This window comes from Hemitrygon akajei, chromosome 8, assembly GCF_048418815.1.
Source record: "Hemitrygon akajei chromosome 8, sHemAka1.3, whole genome shotgun sequence".
NCBI lineage: Eukaryota > Metazoa > Chordata > Chondrichthyes > Myliobatiformes > Dasyatidae > Hemitrygon > Hemitrygon akajei.
In genome coordinates this window covers 155,533,017-155,559,028 of record NC_133131.1, presented here as the reverse complement: position 1 = coordinate 155,559,028, position 26,012 = coordinate 155,533,017, and the positions used below count along the sequence as shown (strand labels likewise).

General features: G+C 39.9%; 1 protein-coding gene across 2 annotated transcripts in view; it reads right to left on the bottom strand.

Moving 5' to 3' along the window:
* lmbr1 (limb development membrane protein 1) overlaps positions 1-26,012 on the bottom strand; it is a 216,854-nt gene that overhangs the window by 6,931 nt on the left and 183,911 nt on the right. For both annotated transcript variants that reach the window (XM_073054882.1, XM_073054883.1), the window contains one exon: positions 3,041-3,202. In XM_073054882.1, coding sequence (XP_072910983.1) covers positions 3,041-3,202 — 162 coding nt within the window. The remainder of the gene's footprint in view (positions 1-3,040; positions 3,203-26,012) is intronic.

Here is a 26,012-nt window from a genome sequence, read left to right as displayed (position 1 = left end):
GGCCCAATAAGCCACACAGCCCAGCAACCCACCTATTTAACACTAGCCTAATCACAGAACAACCTACAATGATCAAATAACCTACTAATTAGTACACCTTGGGACTGTGGGAGAAAACTGGAACACTCAGGTGAAACCCACTTGATTCTCGGGGAGAATGTACAAACTCCTTACAAACGGTACCAAATTTGAACTCGGAATTCTAGCACACCCCGAGCTGTAGTAGCATTGCACTAATCGCTACACTATTATCTTAAATTGTTGAATTCAGCACAGAGCTTTAAAGGCTGCAATGTGCCTTGCTGAAAAAGGAAGTTTATTTTCATCAATCTGGTGTTTAATTTTAATGCAGCCAAATAGGAAGGGACAGAACACCAAGTTGACAGATGACCCTGGGCGGTCTGAATACAAGTATTCTGCAAAGCAGCATCTTGATTTGCACTTGGTTGTGCTATTGTAGAAATTAAGTTCTGAACAACAAATACAATATTCCAAATTACCAGCATAATTAAATCACTTCCACGGAATAGAGCAACTCTAAGTAGTCAGCAAGAGCAGTACTCTGCTATCTCATCAGGAAGGCAAAGTGAGAGCATGCACACAAAATTTACAACTTTGTGACATCAGGGACACGCAACGCGTGTGGCAAGGTAGACAAATCATAACAGATTACAAGTCCATCCTGCACGTCAACAACAGCAACAACTCCCTTCCTGATGGGCTGAATGTCTTCTATGTATGACTTCATGCAATGAATGATGTGACATCGAGGAAAGCCCACTCTCCCCCTGAACAGACTCCCTGTTTGGCCACAGCCGAGGTGAAGAGGATCCTAGCCAAGGTAAACCCATACAAAGCTGTGGGGCCGGACTACATACCTGGTCAGGTGCAGAGGGGTTGTGTGGCCCAGCTAACAGAAGTTTTAATATACATCTTTAACATCTCTTTAAAACAATTCACTGTCCCTGCATGCTTCAAGGTATGTGCCCAAGTGAGTGACAGTAGCTGGCTGAAATGATTACTGCCCAGTGGCACTGACTTCAAAAATTATGAAGTCCTTTGAAGGCCTGGTAATGGATCATATAAAATCCCCCTTCCAGCTAAATTGGACCCTTTCCAGTTCATCCACCATTCAAACCAGTCCACTAATGAGGCCATAGCCTCAGCCCTCCACTTCTTCCTGTCCCACCTAGAAAACGATGCCTCATACACAAGGATGTTGTTGATCAACTTCAGCTTGGTGTTCAGTACAATCACCTCTCAGAGGTCGGTGGGTAAACTGTCCTCGTTTAGGACTCTTTTTGTAACTGGATCTTGGACTTCTTGACGGAAAGACCCCGACAATCCAAGTTTGCTGCAACATCTCAAGCTCCATCACACTAAGCACTGGTTATCCCCAGGGCTGTATTCTCAGCCCAATGTTGTTCACACTCCTGACTCAAAATTGCATTGCCAGATCCAGCTCAAACCACATCATCAAGTTCACTGATGATACTACAGTGGGTGGCCTCATCAGCAACAATGAAAAGTTGGCAATACAGAGAGGAGGCAGAGAGACTTGTCAAATGGCGTGGGAACAACAACCTGAGTCTCAATATGAATGAGACAAAAGAGACAACTGTGGACTTGAGGAAGGCACAGGTCAACCACTCTCCATTGCACATCGTTGGCTCTGCCATGGAGAGAGTGAAGCATGCAGAGTTCCTTGGTGCACCCACAACACCTCCTCATTAGCCAAAACGACACTGCAGCATCTTCACTTTAAGGAGACTGGAGCACCATCAAGAATGCCCTGCCTAGTTGTATCATTGTGGGGTTTGGAAACTGCAATACATCAGACTGCATGATCACTACCCCCATTTGTGATATTTACCAGGAATGTTGTAGATGAAAAGCCCGAAGCATTGTTAAGGATCCCTACCACCTACCCTACAATCTCTTAGACCCACTACGATCTGGACAGAGGTACAGGACCATCAGAATTAAGTCTGTCAGACTGGGTTACAGTTTCTTCCCTCAGGCTGTGAGACTAATGAATACCCTGCCACCACTGAGGTCTCATCACTGGGAAAGTAAGCTATTTACTGTTAACCTGTACAGCAGACTACATATATTTTGAATTATAGTTTATTAACTTATTTATGATAATAATTTGTTTTACATGCCATGTGTGATATATGTTTTATGGGTGCACTGTGGTCTGGAGGGACATTGATTTTGTTTGGTTGTATGTACATAGTCAGATGACAATAAACTTGAGTCTAGCATGTGTATTTGCATAGTGAAAAGGGAGAGAGCAAAAGGTCAAGCTTCTCTCTACTCCAATGCTACTTGACCTGCTGAGTAATTCCTGAAATTTCATTTTTATGGAAATTTCAGAATTTCAGCATCCACAAGGATTTACCATGTAAAACAACAAGAAATACATAGAAATGCAGAAAACTGAAAATTTACTTGTGAGTTGATGGAAACAAGTTTGAGATCCACAAAAGTTGCAGTTTAACTCAATAATTATACACTTTTAACTTCCCAAAAGCCAAGAAGAGCACAATCCCTCCCAGCAGTTTGAGCCAAAAAGAGTACAGATTTTAATAAACCAGTACAAAGCTACATCTGTAGATGTAGGCACTCATTCTGATATTGCAATTTTTTGCATGAAGTGTACTGATAAAATATGTATACCTACAGGGTATTACTTTCTTCTATCATTAACCATTCAGAAAATATCTTCATGATCAATCTCAGCACGTACTGCATTAATAGTTAACCACAACAGGCACCATAACTTGTGTCTAGCACATGAACTTGCATCATCCAGTTAATTTAATAGCAACATAAAATTGTGATGCCAACTTTAAATTAAACAGAATTTTTAATGCTAAGCAAAGATATGAATTTTAAGATATGTTAAGAGGTGAGAAATTCAGCAGTTACAATGCTTAGTTTCAATATGGGCTGAAGGGCCTGTAATGTGCTGTACTATTCTATGTTCTATGTTCTAATATTGAATGAAAGAGGGTTAATAGTCATTGCCCCTTACCTAAAGCTTTAAGCAGTTCTTCTCTGACTGCGGATGTAAATTTTCTGATCAGGCACAGAGTCGTTACCACAGCAAATAACAGGTTGTAAGAGAGTACAATGTAAAAGTTGCCAAGCCAATTGAACCTTCCAAAGTCTCCAAGTAGGTCAAATCTGGTTATTCCTGTTAAAAACAAGTATTTGCAAAAAATAACTAAGGAGATTTCACACAAAGAATGTAACATATCAGTCATACTCTCTGATACAAGCACACATTTCTGTATATCGAGAGCAAAAACATGATGTTTCAAAATAATGCTGGTAATGCTTGGGAGCATATACTCAAGACAGCATTTGACATTTACACTGTTAATGAATAAATTTAAAAGTTCAAGTTAAATTTATTATCAAAGTACATATATGTCATCACTTACATCTCTGAGATTCATTTTCTTCTGGGTATACACAGTAAATGCAAGAAACAATGGAATCAATGAAAGGCCACACTGAGCAGGACGAACAACCAATGTGCAAAAGACAACAAACAGTGCAAATACAAAAAGAGAGAAAAAAATAAATAAACAATAAATAGAGCACCTAAGATAAGAGTCATTGAAAGTCAGCAGGTTGGTTGTGGGAACAGTTCAGTGATGGGGGGAGTGAAGTTATTCCCTGTGGTTCAAAGCATGATGGTTGAGGGATAATAATTGTTCCTGAACCTGGTGGTGTGAGTCCTGACGCTCCTGTACCTTCATACTGATGGCAGCAGCAAGAAGAGACAATGAATAGGATGATGCAAGTTTCTGATGATAGATGCTGCTTTCCTGCAACAATGCTCCGTACAGACGTGCTCAATGGTGAGGAGGGCTTTACCCATGATGGACTGGGCTCTACCCACTACTTTTCATCAGACTTTCCGCATGAAAGGGTCTAAACTGTGCAATGGAAGATGATGCCAACTATTATTTGCTTGGCTGACATTTAGTTTCATTGAATTCACTGGAAGTAGACATTTGGTTGGCAGAGAACATTATGCCACCTGTTTTGAGTTACAACTGAAAGCAAAACTCCACTGTATAATGGAGTGACATCTCCACACGGCTTATTAAATTTTTGATCCTCATTTTAGTGTTTTTTAAACTTCAAAGACCAGATATAATTATGTCCTTATACACATTTTTCTGTGCAAGGAATTTTATTCAGCTTCAGATACTAGAAATACCGAATTGAAATGGGGAAGATTTTTTTCTGCTCGTGGATTAAGTTATACTGACCATAACTGCAGTAGCCCAGCTATTACAGTAGCAAATCCAACACAGTTTAAATGGAAGGAATGGTGATGTTATGCAGTTGGTGCATAGTTATGTGCAATAGAAGCTAATTTTCAGAGAGCTGCAAATTCTTTTGGCATCTGCAGCCTTGTGCGATGATTAGTAACATCTTTATTCATAGAGCACAGGGAGAATCAAATCTTTTTTTAAAAAAGTTTTGCATTCATCTGTCCCAAAATTTCTATTTTAAAGCAATACAACTACAATCACCTTCATCTTTCCACCAATATCATATGATTTCCTTTGTTCCTAAAGATTTATTGATCAGTCTATTTTAAATAAGCTCTGAGGTGGAGAATTCAAACAGATGAACCAGTTCTTCAGTCCTAAATATATTACCTCCTATTTACCATCCCTAGTTTGACTTTTTAGCCAAATACTGCAGCTTCTCAGTATCTACTTTTTAATTCTTTAAATTTTCAAGTGCAATTACTCTTTAATTCTTTTAAATTAAAAAAGTGTAAGTCCATTGTATGCTTTTGATTAGCCAGTTCGTTCAAGTACATTATTTAATTTGAATCTGGTTTTGATGATATCGTTATTACTTCTTTAAGTTGACAGACGTGAGCACAAAATATGATTGGGATGCTTCCTAGAGTACAGTAAATGACAGCCTAAAACTAAAACAAAAAAATTATAGAAACACTCAGTAGGTCAGGCCGCAAATGTACAGTAAGATGCTTGAATCAGAAGTTCAGATCAATCACTCTTCAGTAGAACTGGAACTGTGAGAAAGCAAGTACATCCAGTACCTGATAAAGTGGCCACAGTGCATATTCATGGTCCTCTGCCATGGTTTGAAGTGCTGTGCATTCAGAAATGCTCCTCTGCATACCACTGCTGTAACGTGTAGTTAGCTGAGTTACTGTCAGCTTGAACCAGTCTGGCCATTCTGCTTTGACCTCTCTCATTAACAAGGCGTTTCAGCCCTCAGAACTGTCACTCACTGGAAGTTTTTTTTTCATTTTTCACACCATTCTCTAAACCCCCCAGGCAATCACCAATTTCTTAGATACTCAAACAACACTGTCTGGCACAAACAATTTTTTCATGGTCAATGTCACTTAGATCATATTTCTTCCCCATTCTGATGTTTGGGCTGAACATCATATGAACCTCTTTACCATGTCTGCATGCTTTTATGCATTGAGTATTGCCACATTCTTGGCTGATTAGATATATACATTAGCATGTACCTAATAAAGTGGCCATTGAGTAAATTGTGAAGTGGCAGTAGGTTGGAGAGAAAATGCTTACAGCAGGGTGGAGACCAAAATTATATTGACTACATAATTTCTACCTGTGTCAACAGTTAGAGGAAAATTTCAGTTGAAAATTTAAAACAAGAGCATATACTGGCAGCAACTGAGAGAGAAGAAAAGTAAATTAATTTTAAAATTAATTTTAAAAAGGACTGGAAGGGAAAGGGACCTAAAATTGTTGAATAGAATAGTCATCTCTGATATTTGCCTCATTGGAAGATGAGATATGTCGTAAGGCAAGGAACATTGGAAAAACACCACAATGGTGTAAGTGTAACTGAATTAACCTGACAGCAAGGTTCTTCTTTGTGTAAACTGGACATGAATAATAACCTCATCACAACTGAAAAGAAATAAAAGACCCTAAATTCTACGTACTAACAGCATTTACTGTTTCAACATAAGACAAGAGTTCGGCTGATTCATACAGTAATCTTTTAAGAGTTCATTCTTCTACATCTTCAAAAGTGACAGATAGGAAAAATGTTCTCATAAGCCACAGATCTATTACTTAGCATAGCTTTAACCGACATTGAATAAAATAAGGATATGATTTTGGAACAAAGCCAACACAAAAACATTATAGCATTGGATATGATTACAGTATTAGAGGCTTAATGATACCTAGATTCCAATATATCAAGTATAGATTTCAAATTGAATTAAAAAATACTTGGCTCACATTCAGGAAATAGCTGTTCAATATTCTCCCAGTCATAATATTTTAAACCATAGACTTCATCAACTTTATATGAGAGGCATAGTTGCTATAACAGAAGATTTTTAGCATATGTCAAATAGTGTGCAACACCAAGGATATTTTCCTAATGTTTGATTCATAATTGTGGACGTTAAGATGTGTTTAAAAACTGCTGACTATTTTACCATTATGTAGCAAGGCATTTTGTCATTTTGACCAATGAGAAAAAAAATCTGCAAACAAAAACTGCTTACAAGATTCCTTTTGTATTAATGTTATACCCTAAATGCTGCACAAGAATGCAAGTAGTATTGAAGTAACAGACATGGACGAGTATTGCAAATACCTGCTACTTGCATGTTTCAGTATTAAAGGCTCTACCATAAGCAGTCATGCCATAAATATTAAATCCACATTGATATCTACACATCTGTGCATTTTAAGACAATCTCAAAGGACCTGTGGATAGAAGACAGTTCTCCCTCAATTTAAATTAGCATACATTACACTGTCACATCCAATTGTGCGTCAACCCCATAGCAGGCAGCGCCACACACCTACAACATCCAGTTCACGGTGATGCTTTGTAGAATGCGTAACAGGCAAGGCAGAGATCAGTACATGATCAAGTCCGCTGTCAGTTTTTGGCACATCACCAAGCATACTGGCTAAGGGGAGATACTTTTCATCATGACTGCCTTGAAGTGCTGGCTGCTGCTGGGACATGAACCCAGTGACAAAGCTCCAAGGCAAATGTTAAATCTAGCACCAAAAGATCAAGATGAGCCAATATCTTAGAGCATTCTGATGAGTGAAATATGTCCATTTTTGTCACACTGGAGTGTGCATGACTGATTACTTTTCAGCTAGAGAAAGATAACTCCATTATGCACCTTAAATTGTATCATAGTAATTGGGAAGAGAATGTTCAAAAAGAGTCATTGTGCGCAACAATATCTATTGCTAGCAATCTATTTGAACTAGTAAAATGAAGCCACATTTGCTTTAAAGAAATTGAGCTTTCCATCTTTTTTTTGTGCATATTATTAAGTCTTTAATCCCGAGGAAACTATGTTGGCTGAGACACATAAAGCCAAGTGTCCTTTATATCCATCCAATGAGCTGAAGGAATCACTGTCTGCTCAGGTTGCTGTATTTCAACTTTAAAGGCAAGAGAAACTATTGGTTAAGTAGATACTTTCTCCAGCTGCTCAGAGACCATTTGCACTGGGCCCTGCAGGGGAAATTTAGGAGGCATTTTGATGCCAAGTTAAGCATTAGTTAGCCAGATCTAGCCTACAGCAAATGACATTCAAAGTCCAAAACGACAAAATAGTAAGCAGAATAAAAAATACTTACCATCTCAGTTTTACACATTAATTCATAATGCATACCTACCTCCTGTATTAAATATGGGAGAACATCATACACAACTCTTTAACCCACTACCGTCAAGAAGGAGGTATAAAAACATCAGGACTAGGCCTGACAGGCTGGGTAACAGCTTTTTCCCCTCAGTCTATGAAACTAATGAATACACAGACACCACTGAGGTCCCGTCATTAGGACACCGAGCTGCTTACTGTTCACTGTTTACCTATACTGTACTTTACAACATTGATTTTGTAATTTATTAACTTATTTATAGTAAAAGATTTTGGTTTATGTGCTGTGTTCGATACATTTTGTGTGGGTTTACCATGGTCCAGAGGAACATTGCTTCACTGGGTTGTATATATTCACAGTTAGATGGCAATAAACTAGAACATCCTTACCACATCTACTTATCTAGGTCTTTCAACATTTGAAAGGATTCAATGAGATCCCCCCTCATCCTTCTGAATTCCAGCGAGTTCAGACCCAGAGCCATCCAATGTTCCTCGTATGATAACCCTTTCATTCCTGGAATCACCCTTGTGAATCTCCTCAGGACCCTCTCTAATGCCAGCACGTTTTCTAAGATGAGGAGCCCAAAACTGTTCACAATACTCAAAATGAGGACACACCAGTGCCTTATAAAACCTCAGCATCACATCCTTGCACTCGTTTCCTAGACATTGAAATGAATGCTAAAATGGCATTTGCCTCCCTCACCACTGACTCAATCATCAAGTTAACCTTTAGGGTGTTCTGCACAAGGACTCCCAAGTCCTTCTGCATCTCAAATTCCTGGATTTTCTCCCCGTTTAGAAAATAGTCTGCGCATTTATTACTACTACCAAAGTACATGACCATGCATTTTCCAACATTGTATTCCATTTGCCACTTTCTTGCCCATTCTCCTAATCTGTCTAAGTCCTTCAGCATTCTACCTGTTTCCTCAACACTACCTGCCCCTCCACTAAACTTTGTATCATCTGCAAACTTGGTAACAAAGCCATCTATTCCATCATCTAAAACATTTATATACAGCATAAAAAGTAGTCCCAACACCGACCCCTGCGGAACACCACTAGTCACAGGCAGCCAACCAGAAAAGGATCCTTTTATTCCCATTCGCTGCCTCCTGCCAATCAGCCAATGCTCTAACCACATTAGTAACTTTCCTGTAATACCATGGGCTCTTAACTTGGTAAGCAGCCTCATGTTGCACCCTGTAAAAGGCCTTCTGAAAAGACCAAATATACAACATCCTTTATCTATCCTACTTGTAATCTCCTCAAAGAATTCCAACAGGTTCATCAGGCAGGACTTTCCCTTAAGGAAATCATGCTGACTTTGTACTATCTTGTCCTCTGTCACCAAGTACTCCATCACCTCGTCCTTAACAATTGACTCCAACATCTTCCCTACCACTGAGGTCAGGCTAACTGGTTTATAATTTCCTTTCTATTGCCTTCCTCCTTTTTTAAAGAGTGGAGCAATATTTGCAAATTTTGAATCCTCTGGCACCATGCCAGAGTCCAATGATTTTTGAAAGATCATTTCTAATGCCAATCTCTAACGCTACCTAGGGTGTAGTTCATCTGGTCTGGGTGACTTATGTACCTTTAGGTCTTCAGCTTTTTAAGCATCTTTTCTCTTGTAACACTAACTGCACCCACTTCTCTTCCTTCACACACTACAACATCATGCATACCGCTAGTGCCTTCCACAGTGAGACTGACGCAAAATACTCACTTAGTTCGGCAGCCATCTTCTTATCCCCTATTATTCTCCTGCCTCATTTTCTAGCACTTCTATATCCACTTTTATTTCTCCTTTATTTTTAACATACTTAAAAACTTTTACTATCCACTTTGCTATTATTTGCTAGTTTGCTTTCATATTTCATCTTTTCCTCTCAAACGATTTTTAGTTACTCTCTGTAGGTTCCCAGTCCTCTGTCTTCCCACAAATGTTTGCTTTGTTGTATGCCCCTTCTTTTGCTTTTACAATAGCTTTGACTTCTCTTGTCAGCTATGGTTGTACTATTTTACCATTTGAGTATTTCTTCATTCTTGGTATACACATGTCCGGCATCTTCTTCATTTTTTCCAGAAACGCACACTATCGCTGCTCTGCTGACATCCCTGCCAGCAGTTCCTTCCAATTTACTTTGGCCAATTCTTCTCTCATATAACTGTAATTTCCCTTACTCCACTGAAATACTGCTATATCAGACTTTACTTTCTCCCTATCAAATTTCAAATTGAACACAATCATATTGTGATCACTGATTCCTAAGGATTCTTTTACTTTAAGCTCACTAATCGCCTCCAGTTCATTACATAACACCCAATCCAGTATAGCTGATCCCCTAGTAGGCTCAATGACAAACTGCTCTAAAAAGCTATCTCTTAGGCATTCAACAAATTCACTCTCTTAAGAACCATTACCAACCCGATTTTCCCAATTGACCTGCATGTTAAACTCTCCCATAACTACCATAACATTGCCCTTTTGACTTGTCTTTTCTATTTCCTGTTGTAACCTGTGGTCCACCCCCCAGCCACTGTTGGGAGGCCTGTATATAACTGCACCAATGTCCTTTTAACTCTTGCATTTTCTTAACTCAACCCACAAGGATTGAACATCTTCTGATCCTATGTCACATCTTTCAACTGATTTAGAAACTGAGAAAAAACATAGAAAATTTACAGCACAATACAGGCCCTTCGGCCCATAATGCTGTGCTAAACACGTACTTACTTTAGAAATTACCTAGGGTTACCCATAGCCCTCTAAGCTCCATGTACCTGTCCAGGAGTCTCTTAAAAGACCACAATTGTATCCACCTCCACCACCGCTGCTGGCAGCCCATTCAATGCACTTACCATTCTCTGTATGAAAAGCTTTACCCCTGACATCCCCTCTGTACCTACTTCCCAGCACCTAAAAATGTGCCCTCTCGTGTAAGCCACTTCAGCCCTTGGGTAAAGGCTCTGACTATCCACCCAATCAATGCCTTTCATCATCTTGTACACCTCTATCAGGTCACCTCTTATACTCTGTTGCTCCAAGGAGAAAAGGCCAAATTCACTCAACTTATTCTCATAAGGCAGGGGTGTCAAACTCATTTTAGGTCACGGGCCGGATTGAGCAAAATGCAGCTTCATGCGGGCCGGATCAGTCGGACGCGTGCGAACGCAGCTTTCGTTGCCTCCGTTTTTTCAGCCTGCTCTCATGTGTCTCAGTCTCTGCTATAACTACAAAGTGTTTCACTTTACAAATTCTGTTTCTTATGAAGAAGACTGCCGAGCAAGACTGCCGAATAAACACTAAAAACCCTGAAAACCTGGTACCTGAATAAACTCAGCATTAGCCATATCATACGCCATAGGCGCTTCGATTACTGGGGCCAGCTTTAATAGTAATTAGATATTATCTCGCGGGCCAAAGATAATTCCACCGCGGGCCGGATTTGGCCTGCGGGCCTTGAGTTTGACATATATGTCATAAGGCATGCTCCCCAATCCAAACAACATCCTTGTAAATCTCCTCTCCACCCATTCTATAGTTCCCACATCCTTCCTGTAGTGAGGTGGCTAGAACTGAGCACAGTACTACAAATGGGGTCTGACCAGGGTCCTATACAGCTGTAACATTACCTCTCAGCTCTTGAACTCAATCCCACATTTGATGAAGGCCAATACACTGTATGCCTTCTTAAACATACAGTCAATCTGCACAGCAGCTTGGAGTGTCCGATGGACACAGACCCCAATATACCTCTGATCCTCTGCACTGCCAAGTGTCTTACCATTAATACTATATTCTGCATCATATTTGACCTACCAAATGAACCACCTCACACTTACCTGAGTTGAACTCCATCTGCCACTTCTCAGCCCACTGTAACCTCTAACAGCCCTCCACACTATCCACAACACCTTTAACCTTTGTGTCACCAGCAAATTTAATAACCCATCCCTCCACTTCCTCATCCATGATTTATAAAAATCATGAAGAGAACAGATCCCTGAGGCACACCACTAGTCATCAACCTCCATGCAGAATATAACCCGTCTACAACCACTCTGCCTTCTGTGGGCAAGCCAATTCTGGATCCACGAAGCAAGGTTCCCTTGGATCCCATGCCTCCTTACTTTCTCAATAAGCCTTGCATGGGGTACCTTATCAAATGCCTTGCTGAAATCTATTTACACTACATCTACTACTCTACCTTCATCAATGTGTTTAGTCACAGCCTCAAAAAATTCAATCAGGCTCGTAAGGCACGATCTGCCTTTGACAAAGCCATGTTGACTATTCCGAATCATATTATGCCTCTCCAAATGTTCATAAATCCTGCCTCTCAGGATCTTTCTCCATCAACTTACCAACCACTGAAGTAAGCCTCACTGGTCTATAATTTCCTGGGCTACCTCTACACCCTTTCTTGAATAAGGGAACAACATCTGCAACCCTCCAATCCTCCAGAACCTCTCCCATACCCATTGACGATGCAAAGATCATTGCCAGAGGCTCAGCAATCTCCTCTCTCACCTCCCACAGTAGCCTGGGGTATATCTCATCCAGTCCCGGTGACTTATCCAACTTGATGCCTTCCAAAAGCTCCAGCACATCCTCTTTCCTCATGTTTGCTCTTAATATTTATAATCTGATCCCATTCTTTACTAGTAGAGCCACACCATTCCCTCTGCCTACCTTCCTATCCCTCCAATACAACGTGTATCATTAGACATTCAGCTCCCAACTACAACCATCCTTCAGCCACAATTCAGTGATGGCCACAACATCATACCTGGCAATCTGTAATAGTGGAACAAGATCATCCACCTTATTTCTTATACTATGTGCATTTAGATACAAGACCTTGAGCACCATATTTGTTATCCTTTCTAACTCTGCATCCCTAATGATTTGATATTCAGCATGTTGGCTGCAACCAAGTCCCATCACCTGCTTGCCCCTCCTAATAATCTGACTGCATGCTATCTTCATTTTTTTACCATCCGTCCTTTCCTGAGTCCCTTCATTCCAGTTCCCACTCCCCTGCCAAGTTAGTTTAAACCCTCCCCAACAGCTCTAACTAACCTGCCCATGTAAATATTGGTCTCCCTTGGGTTCAGGTGCAAACCATCACTTTTGAACAGGTGATACCTTCCCCCAGAAGAGATCCCAATTATCCGAGAACCTGAAGCCCTGCCCCCTGCACCAGTTTCTCAGCCACGCATTTATCCTGTTTCTACCCTCACTGGCACGTGGCACAGGCAACGATCCAGAAATTACTATCCGGAAGGTTCTGCTTCTCAGCTTTCTACCTAGCTCTCTAAACTCTCTTTTCAGGACCTCATTGCTTTTCCATCCTATGTCACTGGTACCAATATGTACCAAGACATCTGGCTGCTCCCCCTCCCTCTCCAAAATGCTGTGGATGAGCTGAGACATCCCTGACCCTGGCACCTGGGAGGCAACATACCATCCAGGTGTCCTGTCATGTCCACAGAATCTCCTGTCTTCTTAAAGTTTGCTGCAATTGTATATTTATATTGGTCAGGCTGCGCTTGGGAGTATTGTGAGCAGCTTTGGGCCCCTTCTCTAAGAAAGGACATGTTGACATTGGAGGGTCCAGTGGAGGTTCAGGAGAATTATCTCAGGAATGTAAAGGTTAGCATATGAGGAGTGCTTGATAGCTCTGGATTTGTATCACTGGAATTCAGAAGAATTATAGGGGATCTCATTGAAACCTATCAAATATTAACACACCACACCATTGAGTATATTGCTATTACTCTTTGACTCTAGCTTAGAATTGCATCTTCATCAGCAGTTTGAATTAAGCCAAAGGGCCTGTTTCAACGCTGTGTTGCTCTATGACTCTGTCTTAACTTAATGCAACTGGAGTTTGAAGCAAGGAACTCATCTTAAAGCCAGAGACTGAAATGAATGAAATTCAGTCGCTATGTACAAGTCAGAAAGAGGAAAATCAGTTTTGTAAGCCAGCTTAGATTGGAATATTTGACTTTAAAATAACTGGATAAGGCCAAGGTCAATTTGTGTAACATGTCATCTAATCCTTGTTTTGTAAAGATGCTAAACAAAGTTCCTTGAGTGAAGATAGTATAGTTGCAGAGACATACAGCACAGATAAAGGATTTCAGCCCAATATGCCTATGTCAACTACCAACCACCTATTTACATTAATTCTAAATTCATCCTTTTGTCCGTCTCACATTGTAATCAATTGCCCCAGATTCTCCAACTCACCTACATACTAGTGTCAATTAACCTATCAATCTGCATATCACTGGGATATTAGAGGAAACCCTCAGACAAATGTGTGAACTCCATGCAGACACTACCCAAGATTAAGATTGGAGTTCTGATGCTGTGAGGCAATGGCTCTACTGGCTGGACCATTGTGCCACTCAATGTGGATGGACAATGAATAATAGCTTTGACAAATCTCCAAATATGAATTAAAAATGTTGTTTTCATCCTCATGAAAGCACATGAAGTTTCATTGTTAAACATAGGAGCAGGCAGCATCATTGTACCTAACAGCAAAGGCACGGATTCCCAACCATTTTTATGTCATGGAGCCTTACCACTAACTAAGAAATCCATGGACCCCAGGTTGGGAACCCTTGAGCTAAGCAACTGTAGTGATTCAATCAAATGTAAAATGGATTAGCTGTAATTCCTTTCCTTGATTTGTACCTTAATACAAGTTACATTACAAAGCCTCTCAAAAACATTTTCCAAAGATTCAATTGGCATTAATAACTAGAGCAAGTACCAGTTGTAAAACACTTGTAGTTACAAGCATATTAATCATTCCTAATTGTGACTACTGGAATATGCATATGTGACAATGTGGCATTGAAACCAGATGTCAAAGTTGAAGTGATTGAGTTGATAAAAGGAAATACTCCATTGATGATATATGAGTATAGCATTGAATCCAAACTAAGAAAATAAACTATTAAAAAACTGCAGAGAAATGCACCTGCAAAAGTTCCATGACAAGTTAATTGGGCATTTTTTTAATCTGTTGAAGAATTCAAGAAAATTGTGAATTTGAAGAAAATTTGCTTATTGCTAAGCAGCACTTTAGGTATATTGACAGAGAACAAAAATCAATGTGAGGGTGAAGTGTATCAAATGTTGCACATTGAAGATCACATGTTTGCAAGGTGGATAGAAATATTTCAATAGAACAATGCATTACTTATGATCAAACATGCATGTCCCTGTCATGGCATCTTAGATAATGATATCTATGGTAACAATGAATACCGCATTATGGGAGTCAAGGAATTTCAATGTGTTTGAAAGAAAAATAAGTCATGACATGACATGATGTTCAAACTTCAAACTGTTGCACAGGAGAAACATATCTTTCTGGCATTTGCCCCAATCCTCACCTTTCAAAGCTGCTAATATACAATGTGGTTCAGAAACAATTCCACTTTTAATCTGTGGGTTTAATTAATGAATAAAATGACAGAGGAAAATACTTCATGTGACTGTTTTTAAGTGTACACGACAAGAAAGGAATTACAGCTTCAAGATGTTACAGTTTAATAAAAGGGTCATTAAAGTAAATTAGTGTTTGGAATAAATATACTAGAAACAACAATGTTGCATCTTCCACGAACGATTTCTTAAAAGAAGAAATGGTGGGATACACTTGATTAATTCCATAATGCAACAGATGGAAAGTTTTAGTCGGGAATAAAAGTTACAGTGATTTGACCACCATGCTCCTTGTCAGCAAAGTTCCCTGCTGGAAATGCAGTCCTTATATCCTAATTATATCAGTCATGAACAGATGCCTGTGGAAAAGTAAATGGAAAAATTTGATAAGCTGCTGAAGGGCTATAAAGCAAACACATGCGACTGCTTTATATTTTGATGAGTTGGGTGGAAGATAATAAAAGTGGATTTAATAAATGAAAGACAAGACCTGGCATGCCACTCATGTCATTAGTTACCAGATAAATGACATCTCTGGAACGGCAGTCAGAATGCTAAAGCAGCATTCCACTCTCAACAGTTTTACAATCACAAATATAAAATTAATCGAATCGAAGTAATAAGGTCCCATTTATTTCAACACACAAGTATTATTAAGGTGATAATTTTCTTTCTAGTATCAGTGAGGAGGTATTTATGCTGAGCCTTTGTTTTCATCCCTTCTGTTTCACATAATTTTCATTCTTTTTGCTCTCAAACATAATATCTGCCTTACATCTAATAAGATTATGGACAACCTGCATCTCAATCTCCTTCAAATGCTTTTATTCTTTATCCCTCAGTACTGTTGGTTAACAAAAATTGATCATTCCATTTTTTCCATCTGCCCTTTAATATTAATAAAAATCTGTCTGATGAGCAACTTCCCATGCCATAATTTGGAAAGGAACAGAGCTATTTTGAGCTAACATTTCTTCTTTTTTATCCAACATGGCTAAGAGATTTGCTAATTAATTAACTTGCTAATTATCTGTTTTTTCATAATGAATTATCAAGTATAAATTTCCAATGAAACAGCCTACTCATCATAATTCACAGGTCGTGAATGTAAATTGGTTCTGAACTACTTGGGAATGACTATCAGACATTGCATGCTTTATAAATATGCCACTCTTCTGGCACTCTGGTTCCTATCCCCTGCAACTCTAGTTTAAACCCCACTGCATAGCATTAACAAACCTTTCGACTAGGTTATTCATCCCTCTCCTGTTCAGGTGTAAACCGTCCCTTCTGTACCAGTGCCACCTTCCCTGGAAAAGAGCCCAATGATTCTAAAATCTTATGGCCTGCCTCCTACATCAACTCTTGTGTAGACTGGATTTGTTAGTTAGCAGAACGGATAGGAGGTTCTGTGTACAAGAACAAGATTCCTGGATGGTATGCTGCCCCAAGGGGTGCCAGGATCAAATCCTCAGCATTCTGAAGAGGAAGGATAAATAGCCAGAAGTCATGGCCCTTGTAGGTACCAATGACATGGGTAGGACAAGTAACAAGGTTCTGCATAGGGAGTTTGGTGCTAAGTTAAAGGGGGAGACCTCCAGGGTTGGGATTTCAGGATTGCTACCCATGCCAGGTGCTAGTGAGGCTAGAACCAGGAAGATTATACAGTTTAATACATGGCTAGGGAGTTGGTGTACAAGGGAGGGCATAAGATTTTAGGATTTTTGGGGTCTCTTCCAGGGAAGATGGGACCAGTACAAAAGGGACGGTTCGCACCTAAACTGGAGGGTGAAAAATATCCTAGTGGGAAGATTTGTAAATGCTGCATGGTGAGGTTTAAACTAGAGTTGCAGGAGTTGAGAACAAGAAGAGTTAGTGGAGAGATTGTGGAGGCAGATGTTGGTAAGACCTCAGGCAAAGTTAGGAATCAAAAGGTTGAGCATGGTGCAACAATCGAAAAGGGTCAACACAGGACTGAAGGTGTTGTATCTGAATGCACACGGTATATGGAATAAGGTAGATGAATTTGCAGCACAGTTGCAGATTGGCAGGTATGATGTTGTAGGTATAATTGAATCATGGTTGAAAGATTATAGTTGGGAGCTTAATGCTCAAGGATACACATTATATCGAAAGGATAGGCAGGAAGATAGTGTTGTTCTGTTGGTAAAAAAATAAAATCCAATCATTAGAAAGAGGTGACATAGGGTCAGAAGGTGTTGAATCATTGTGGATAGAGCTAAGGAACTGCAAGGGTAAAAAGACCCTAATGGGAGTTGTATACAGACCCCCAAACAGTAGTAAGAACTACAAATTACAATGGGAGGTAGAAAATGAATCCCAAAAGGACAATATTACCATTGTCATGGGGGACTTCAATATGCAGGTAGATTGCTGGGTTTGTGCTGGATTACAGGAGGGGGAGTTTCTCGAGTACCTGTGAAATAACTTTATGAGCAGCTCGTGGTTGAGCCCACTGGAGGATCAGCTATTCTGAATTTGGTGCAATGCAACGAACCATATTTGATTAGAGAGCTTAAGGTAAAAGAAGCTTTAGGGGAAAGTGATCATAATATGTTCAAATTTGCCACAAAATTTGAGAAGGAGAAGCTAAAGTCAGATGTGTCAGTATTACAGTGGAGTAAAGGGGATTAGAGGCTTGAGAATGGAGTTGGCCAGAATTGATTGGAAAAGAACACTAGCAGGGATGAAGGCAGAGCAGTAATGGTTAGAATTTTTGGAAGAAATTTGGAAGACACAGAATATATACATCCCAAAGAGGAAGAGGTATTCTAAAGGAAAGATAATACAACTGTGGCTAGCAAGTGAAGTCTAAGCCAACATACAAGCCGAAGAAAGGGCATATACAGTGTCATGCAAAAGTTTGGGCACCCCTGGTCAAAATTTCTGTTACTGTGAATAGCTAAGCGAATAAAAGATTACCTGATTTCCAAAAGGCATAAAGTTAAAGATGACACATTTCTTTAATATTTTAAGCAAGATTACTTTTTTATTTCCATCTTTTACAGTTTCAAAATAACAAAAAAGGAAAAGGGCCCGAAGCAAATGTTTGGGCACCCTGCATGGTCAGTACTTAGTAACACCCCCTTTGGCAAGTATTACAGCTTGTAAATGCTTTCTGTAGCCAGCTAAGAGTCTTACAATTCTTGTTTGGGGGATTTTCGCCCATTCTTCCTTGCAAAAGGCTTCTAGTTCTGTGAGATTCTTGAGCCGTCTTGCATGCACTGCTCTTTTGAGGTCTATCCAGAGATTTTCGATGATGTTTAGGTCGGGGGACTGTGAAAGCCATGGCAAAACCTTCAGCTTGTGCCACTTGAGGTAGTCCATTGTGGATTTTAAGGTGCATTTAAGATCATTATCCTGTTGTAGAAGCCATCCTCTTTTCATCTTCAGCTTTTTTTTTTACAGATGGTGTGATGTTTGCTTTCAGAATTTGCTGGTACTTAAATGAATTCATTCTTTCCTCTACCAGTGAAATGTTCCCCGTGCCACTGGCTACAACACAAGCCCAAAGCATGATCGATCCACTCCCGTGCTCAACAGTTGGAGAGGTGTTCTTTTCATAAAATTCTACACCATTTTCTCTCCAAACATACCTTTGCTCTTTGTGGCCAAAAAGTTCTATTTAAATTCATCAGTCCACAGGACTTGTTTCCAAAATGCATCAGGCTTGTTTAGATGTTCCTTTGCAAACTTCTGATGCTGAATTTTGTGGTGAGGACGCAGGAAAGGTTTTCTGCTGATGACTCTTCCATGAAGTTCATATTTGTGCAGGTGTCGCTGCATAGCAGAACAGTGCACCACCACTCCAGAGTCTGCTAAATCTTCCTGAAGGTCTTTTGCAGTCAAACAGGGGTTTTGATTTGTCTTTCTAGCAATCCTACGAGCAGTTCTCTTGGAAAGTTTTCTTGGTCTTCCAGACCTCAACTTGACCTCCACCATTCTTGTTAACTGCTATTTCTTAATGACATTACGAACTAAGGAAACAGCTACCTGAAAATGCTTTGCTATCTTCTTATAGCCTTCTCCTGCTTTGTGGGCATCATTTATTTTAATTTTCAGAGTGTTAGGCAGCTGCTTAGAGGAGCCCATGGCTGCTAATTGTTGGGACAAAGTTTGAGGAGTCAGGGTATTTATAAAGTTTTGAAATTTGCATCGCCTGGCGTTTCCTCACAATGACTGTGAACAAGCCAAAGCCCTAACAAGCTAATTAAGGTCTGAGACCTTGGTAAAAGTTATCTGAGAGCTCAAATCTCTTGGGGTGCCCAAACTTTTGCATGGTGCTCCTTTTCCTTTTTTTTACTCTAAAATTCTACAAAACAAAAATAATACACTAATTTTGCTTAAAATGTTGAAAAGAATGTTTTATCTTTAACTTTATGAGTTTTGGAGATCATTTCATCTTCTACTCACTTAACTATACACAGTAAGAGAAATTTTGACCAGACGGCCACTCCTTTGCTTGTATCTAAGGAAATAGCTCTATTTCCATCTTTAATATCACTATTTTTCCCTTTCAGGGTCCCTTTGAAGACTCTGACCTGGAGTTAAATGCTAACTATGGTTCTTTGCAGGAATGGGACCCACTCTTGGGGATCCACGAATGGCCATTGTTGTTCAGCATGACAGAGGCTCGGCCAAAGAATCCAACTCACTCACCACCATTCAGGGCCCCAGACAGTCCTTCCAGGTGAGGCGACACTTCACCTGTGAGTCAGCTGGTGTAGCATACTGCTTTACCCCACCCCCTCCTGTCTTCTATCATTTCAGATTTCCCCCTCCCCCTCCTACTTTCAAATCTCTTACTATCTTTCAGTTATTCCTGACGAAGGGTCTCAGCCCGAAACGTCAACAGTGCTTCTTCCTATAGATGCTGCCTGGCCTGCTGCGTTCCACCTGCATTTTGTGTGTGTTGCTTTCATCATTTGATAGGTTTTAATAAGGTTACCCGTCATTCTTCTGAATTCTAGTGAATACAGGCCCAGAAACAATAAAAGCTCATCTTATGACAAGCCATTCAGTCCTGGAGTCATTTTCATGAACTTCCTTTGAACCTTCTCAGTTTCAGCACATCTATTCTAAGATAAAACTGCTCACCAGTGCCTCACCAGTGCTTTATAAAGTCTCAACATTACATTCTTGCTTTTATTTTCTAGTCCTCTTAAAATGAATGCTAACATTGCATTTGCCTTCCTCACCAGTGATTCAACCCGCAAATTAACCTTAAGGGAATCCTGCACAAGGACTTCTAAATCCTTTTGTACCTCTGTTATTTGTATTTTCTCTCCATTTAGAAAATTCTTAACCTTTCATTTTTTCTACCAAAGTGAATGACCATACACTGTATGCCTTGTCATTTCTTTGCTCATTCTCCTGATCTGTCTGTCCTTCTGTAGCCTCTCTACTTCCTCAAAACTACATGCCCTTCTACCTATCTTCATATTGTCTGTAAACTTTGCAACAAAGCCAATCATTCCATCATCCAAATCATTGACATATAAAGTAAAAAGAATCTGTCCCAACATAGACCCCTTTGGAACACCACTAGTCACCAGCAGCCAACCAGAAAAGGCTCCCTTAATCTTCATTCCTACTAGAATCTTTCCTGTAATACTATGGGCTTGTAGCTTGTTAAGCAGCCTCATATGTGGCACCTTGTCAAGGGCCGTCTGAAAATCCACGTACTCAACATCAACCAATTCTCCTTTGTCTATCCTGCCTGTTATTTCTTCAAAGAATTCTGACAGATTTGTCAAGCAAAATTTTCCCTTGAGCAAACCATGCTGACTACAGCCTATTTTATCATGTGCCTCCAAGTCTGCTGAGACCTCATCCTTGATTATTGTCTCTAACCACTGAGGTCAGGCTAACTGGCCTTTCATTTCCTTTCTTCTGCCTCTCTCCCTTCTTGAAGAATGGAGTGGCATTTGCAATTTTCCAGACTTCTGGAACTATTCCATAATCTAGTGATTATTGAAAGAATCTACTACTACTACTAATAATAATAATAAGTACTTTATTGATCCCGAGTGGGAAATTATTTCAAAACGACTGCCACAATCTCTTCAGCTACCTCTTTCGGAACTCTGGGGTATCTGGTCCAGGTGAGTTATCTATCTTTAGACCATTCAGTTTCCCCAACAGCCCTCTTCCCTAGTAATGGTAACTTCACACACTTCATGCTCACCGACACCCGGAATTTCCACCATACTGCTAGTGTCTTCCACAGTGAAGACTGATGCAAAATACTTATTCATTTCATCCACAATTTCATTACTACCTCTTCAGCGTCACTTTCCGGCAGTTCAATATCCACTCTCGTCTCTCTTTTACACTTCATGCATCTGAAGAAATTTTTGGTGAACTCTAATATTATTGCCTAGCTTACTTTCATATTCCAATTTTACCTTCTAAATGACTTTTTAGTTGCCTTCTGTTGGTTTTTAAAAGGTTCAAAGGTACAATTTAATGTCAGAGAAATGTATACAATATACATCCTGAAATGTTTTGTCTTCACAACCATCCACAAAAAGAGGAGTGCCCCAAAGAATGAACAACAGTTAAATGTTAGAACCCCAAAGTCCCTCTCCCATGCATAAGCGGCAGTGAACAACAATCACCCCTCCCCCCACTGGCAAAAAAAAGCAACAGGACCACCACCGAGCACTCAAGCGTGAGCAAAGCAATAGCAAAGACACAGATTTGCAGTTACCCCAAAGACTTCCCTTTTCACCCAGTATTCAACATACCACAGGTTCTCTCCCTCCCTAGTAAGGGGGGAAGAGGTTTCTCCATTTTCCCAGTGAGCAGGGAGACATAACAAACAACTCACTGGCTTACAATGTTAGAAGTCCGTTACGTCGCTTTTTCCGAGCTCTGTGCCTGAAGATCACAAAGATCCCGGGTCTCCAGGCACACAGTCGCAGGTAACCTGACGACACATGGGTCTCCTGTCGTGACACCAACCATTGATCCGCCCATCTCCAGAGCCCCGAGATCCTAGGCATCTGCATCCGAGTGAAAGTGTAAGGGCAGGTGTAGCACTTGTTCCGCTACTGCGTGCGGTGCTCCCGGTGCGGCCTTTTATATATTGGTGAGACCCGACGCAGACTGGGAGACCGTTTCGCTGAACACCTACGCTCTGTCCACCGGAGAAAGCAGGATCTCCCAGTGGCCACACATTTTAATTCCACATCCCATTCCCATTCGGATATGTCTATCCATGGCCTCCTCTACTGTCAAGATGAAGCCACACTCAGGTTGGAGGAACACCACCTTATATTCCATCTAGGTAACCTCCAACCTGATGCCATGAACATTGATTTCTCTAACTTCTGTTAAAGCCCCTCCTCCCCTTCTTACCCCATCCCTGATTTATTTATTTCCCCCCTCCTTTTTTTCCTCTCTCTGCCCATCATTCTTTGCCTGTTCTCCATCTCCCTCTGGTGCTCCCCTCCCCCTTTCTTTCTCCCTAGGCCTCCCGTCCCATGATCCTTTCCCTTCTCCAGCTCTGTATCCCTTTTGCCAATCACCTTTCCATCTCTTAGCTTCACCCCACCCCTCCCGTCTTCTCCTATCATTTCAGATTTCCCCCTCCACCTCCTACTTTCAAATCTCTTACTATCTTTTCTTTCAGTTAGTCCTGACGAAGGGTCTCAGCCCGAAACGTCGACAGTGCTTCTTCCTATAGATGCTGCCTGGCCTGCTGCGTTCCACCAGCATTTTATGTGTGTTGCTTGAATTTCCAGCATCTGTAGATTTCCTCGCAAATGGTGAAAGGCCTTGATAGTGGTGAATCTGTGGAATTCTTTGCCATAGGTAGCTGTGGAGGCCAAGTCTTTGTGTACATTTAAGGCACAAGTTGATAGATTCTTGATTGGTCAAGGAATGAAGGGATACAGGAGAAGGTAGGAGATTGGCGCTGAGAGGAAAATTGGATCAATCGTGATGAAATGGCAGAGCAGCCTATATCTTATGGTCTTAAAATTACCAAAGCTTCCTGGCAATTTTAATCCATCAGTAAATGTTTCTATACTCTAATTTCCATCATTCTAATGATATTTTCTCAAAACATGAAACAAAAATAAAAGGAAGTGAACAGAATTAGCTGCCCAGATGACAAAAAAGTACTTCAGTTAAAAACACATTGATTAAATTTCATCATGTATGAAACAAAGATCAAGAACCGTGCAAGAAAATTTGGACAAGTGTTTTCTCATATTTGCTTCAAAGTTTCTTGAACAGGCACCACAGGCATCAAATGTAATAATTTAACAGGTCAATAGCGGACTACAGAAACCTAACGCCCTATCCTGGCCACCACAAAATGAGAAAACTGTCTACTTCCTCATTTCTGGACAAATCTCATTACATAAAGATTAAAATCATTAAATATTATACAAACATAACTTCCAGAAGACAAATTTCTTTGAAGTGTTATATTCTGCTCTTGTGGCCAAGCCATGGAAATATTATTGATGGTGCATACTCAGTTTTTAAACAACTATTAAAAGGTTAAAAGATCACTAGAAATTGAGATAATTAGACAAATCATTATCATTCATAAAAATTCTCCAATTTAGACAATTCAGTTATAATAACATTTTAAAAGTAATCATCTTAAATAATTATCAAGCAGCCTTCTCCATCACACAACTGATATAGAACTGCATTATTACAAGAAAACTTTCTAAAATTTCCCCCACATTGTAGGCTGATCCAGAAGATTGAGGTGCATTTGACTTAATAAATTGTAATCAAAACTAACCTGGCCTTGGAAGAATGTAGTTGTGGATGGGTGTTATTCAGACTGGAGGTCTGTGTTCAGTAGTGTTTGTGATATACATGTTCTGGACAAAAACATATGTAGCTTGATTTGTAAAGTTTCAGACAACACAAAATTTGACAAGAGTTATGGATAGTGAAGAAGGTTGTATTCAGAATATTCAGCAGGATATTGACCAACTGGAAATGTGGGCAGATAAAGAGCAGAACTTAAATCAGACAGTTGTGAGGTCTTGCATTATGGGAGGTCAAAAGTCAGATGAAAGCATACAGTAAATGGCAGGGCCTTTAGGAGCACTGATGTACAGAAGGATCTTGAGGTACAAGTCTGCAGCTCCCTGAAAACCTCAACAGGACTAGATAGGGTAGTGAAGAAGCATACTTGCCATAATCAAAGTTTTGAGTATAAAAGCTGGGAAGTCATGTGCTTCTGTATTAAACTTTGGTTAGTCCAAATTTCAGAATCAGAGTCAGGTTTAATATCACCAGCATTCGGCATGAAATTTGTTATTGAAATGTAAAATTCTGCATGCATTTCTGCTCATCGCATTACAGGTAGGATGTGGAAACTTTGGAGACAGTACAGAAAAGGATCTCCAAGATATTCCCTGAATAAAAGACATCAGCTTTAAAGAGAAATTGGTCAAACTTGGATTGGTTTCTCTGGAGTATTGAAAGATGAGAAGTGAAATAACAGAAATATATAAAATTATGAGAAGCATAGATAGGGTAGACAGCCAGTATCTTTTCCCCAGGGTGGAAATGTAAATAGAAGATGGCATTAAGATGGAGGGAGGGGCAAGGTTAAAGGAGATTTATGAGGGAAGTTGCATTCTTGCACAGAGAGTGGTGGGCACCTGGAACTTGTTGTCAGAGGAGAATAATGGAAGCAGATCAATAATAACATTTAAGAGGCACTCAGACATGAGCAAGCAGCAATTGGCAGGTTATAAACTATATGCAGCTAAATGGAAATAGTTTGGATTGGCATCATGGTCAAAACAGAAACCGTGGGCCAAAGGGATTGCTTCTGGTCCATTTCAATCAGCTCACTGCACTCACACGTACATCCAAAAACATTTTTGCTTATGAGTTAATAGTAAGAAAGGAAACCTGAATAAGATTTGAACAAAGAACATTCTACAAGGACTCACTAAGATCAACAATCTGAAATCCACCTCCCAAATTATTATTCAATTCTCTTCCCATCTGAAAAGCTAAAGACATGGAGTGGACTTGTTCAATAACTGAGGATATTTTACACAGAAGGATCTGGGTCCACAGCCACAGGTCGTTTAAGACCTTCATTGGTCCTGATGAAAGGTTTTAGTCCTAAACAAAACTATTCATTTTCATTCACAGTTGCTGCCAAACTTGATGAGTTCCTCCAGCATTCCATGTGTGTTTCTCCAGATTTCCAGCATCTCACGTGTTCCATACACCCACCTACTTAAATCTTTTAACAATTTTGTATATTTCCAGAAGATTACACATTATTCATCCAAACTCTGGAGAAAAGTATGCTGTTCAACTCAATTTCTCCTCCTTATAGAATGCCCCATATCCAGAACCCACATACTGAACCTTGGTTGTACTCCCTCTTTGGCAAGTATTTATGAAGAAAGAAAAACAAAGAACTAAAATTAGTTTTACAGCTTAATGCCCTATTTAATGGAAAGTAGATCTACCCTTAAACTCCAGGTTTTCGCAATTAAAGAGTATTTACCCAACAGCTTCTTGAATCATAATGTTAATTTTCTATGATTTGCCTACAAGGCAGTTCTGTCTATCTTGAAACCGATGTATGAACAACCCACATTATCCAGTCTTTCACAATTTAGAAAATACTACCCTACTTTTCTTCTACAGAAGGGAAAAACTTTACATTATATCCCACTATTCATATTCTTAAACAGCAAATTACTTGTATATATACACTTTTACAGGTTTTATTTTAAATGTGTTGTTCATTGCTTACTCAATTTCTATAGCCAATAAACATGCAAATATCACACTCGAGTCTCTTGGCCA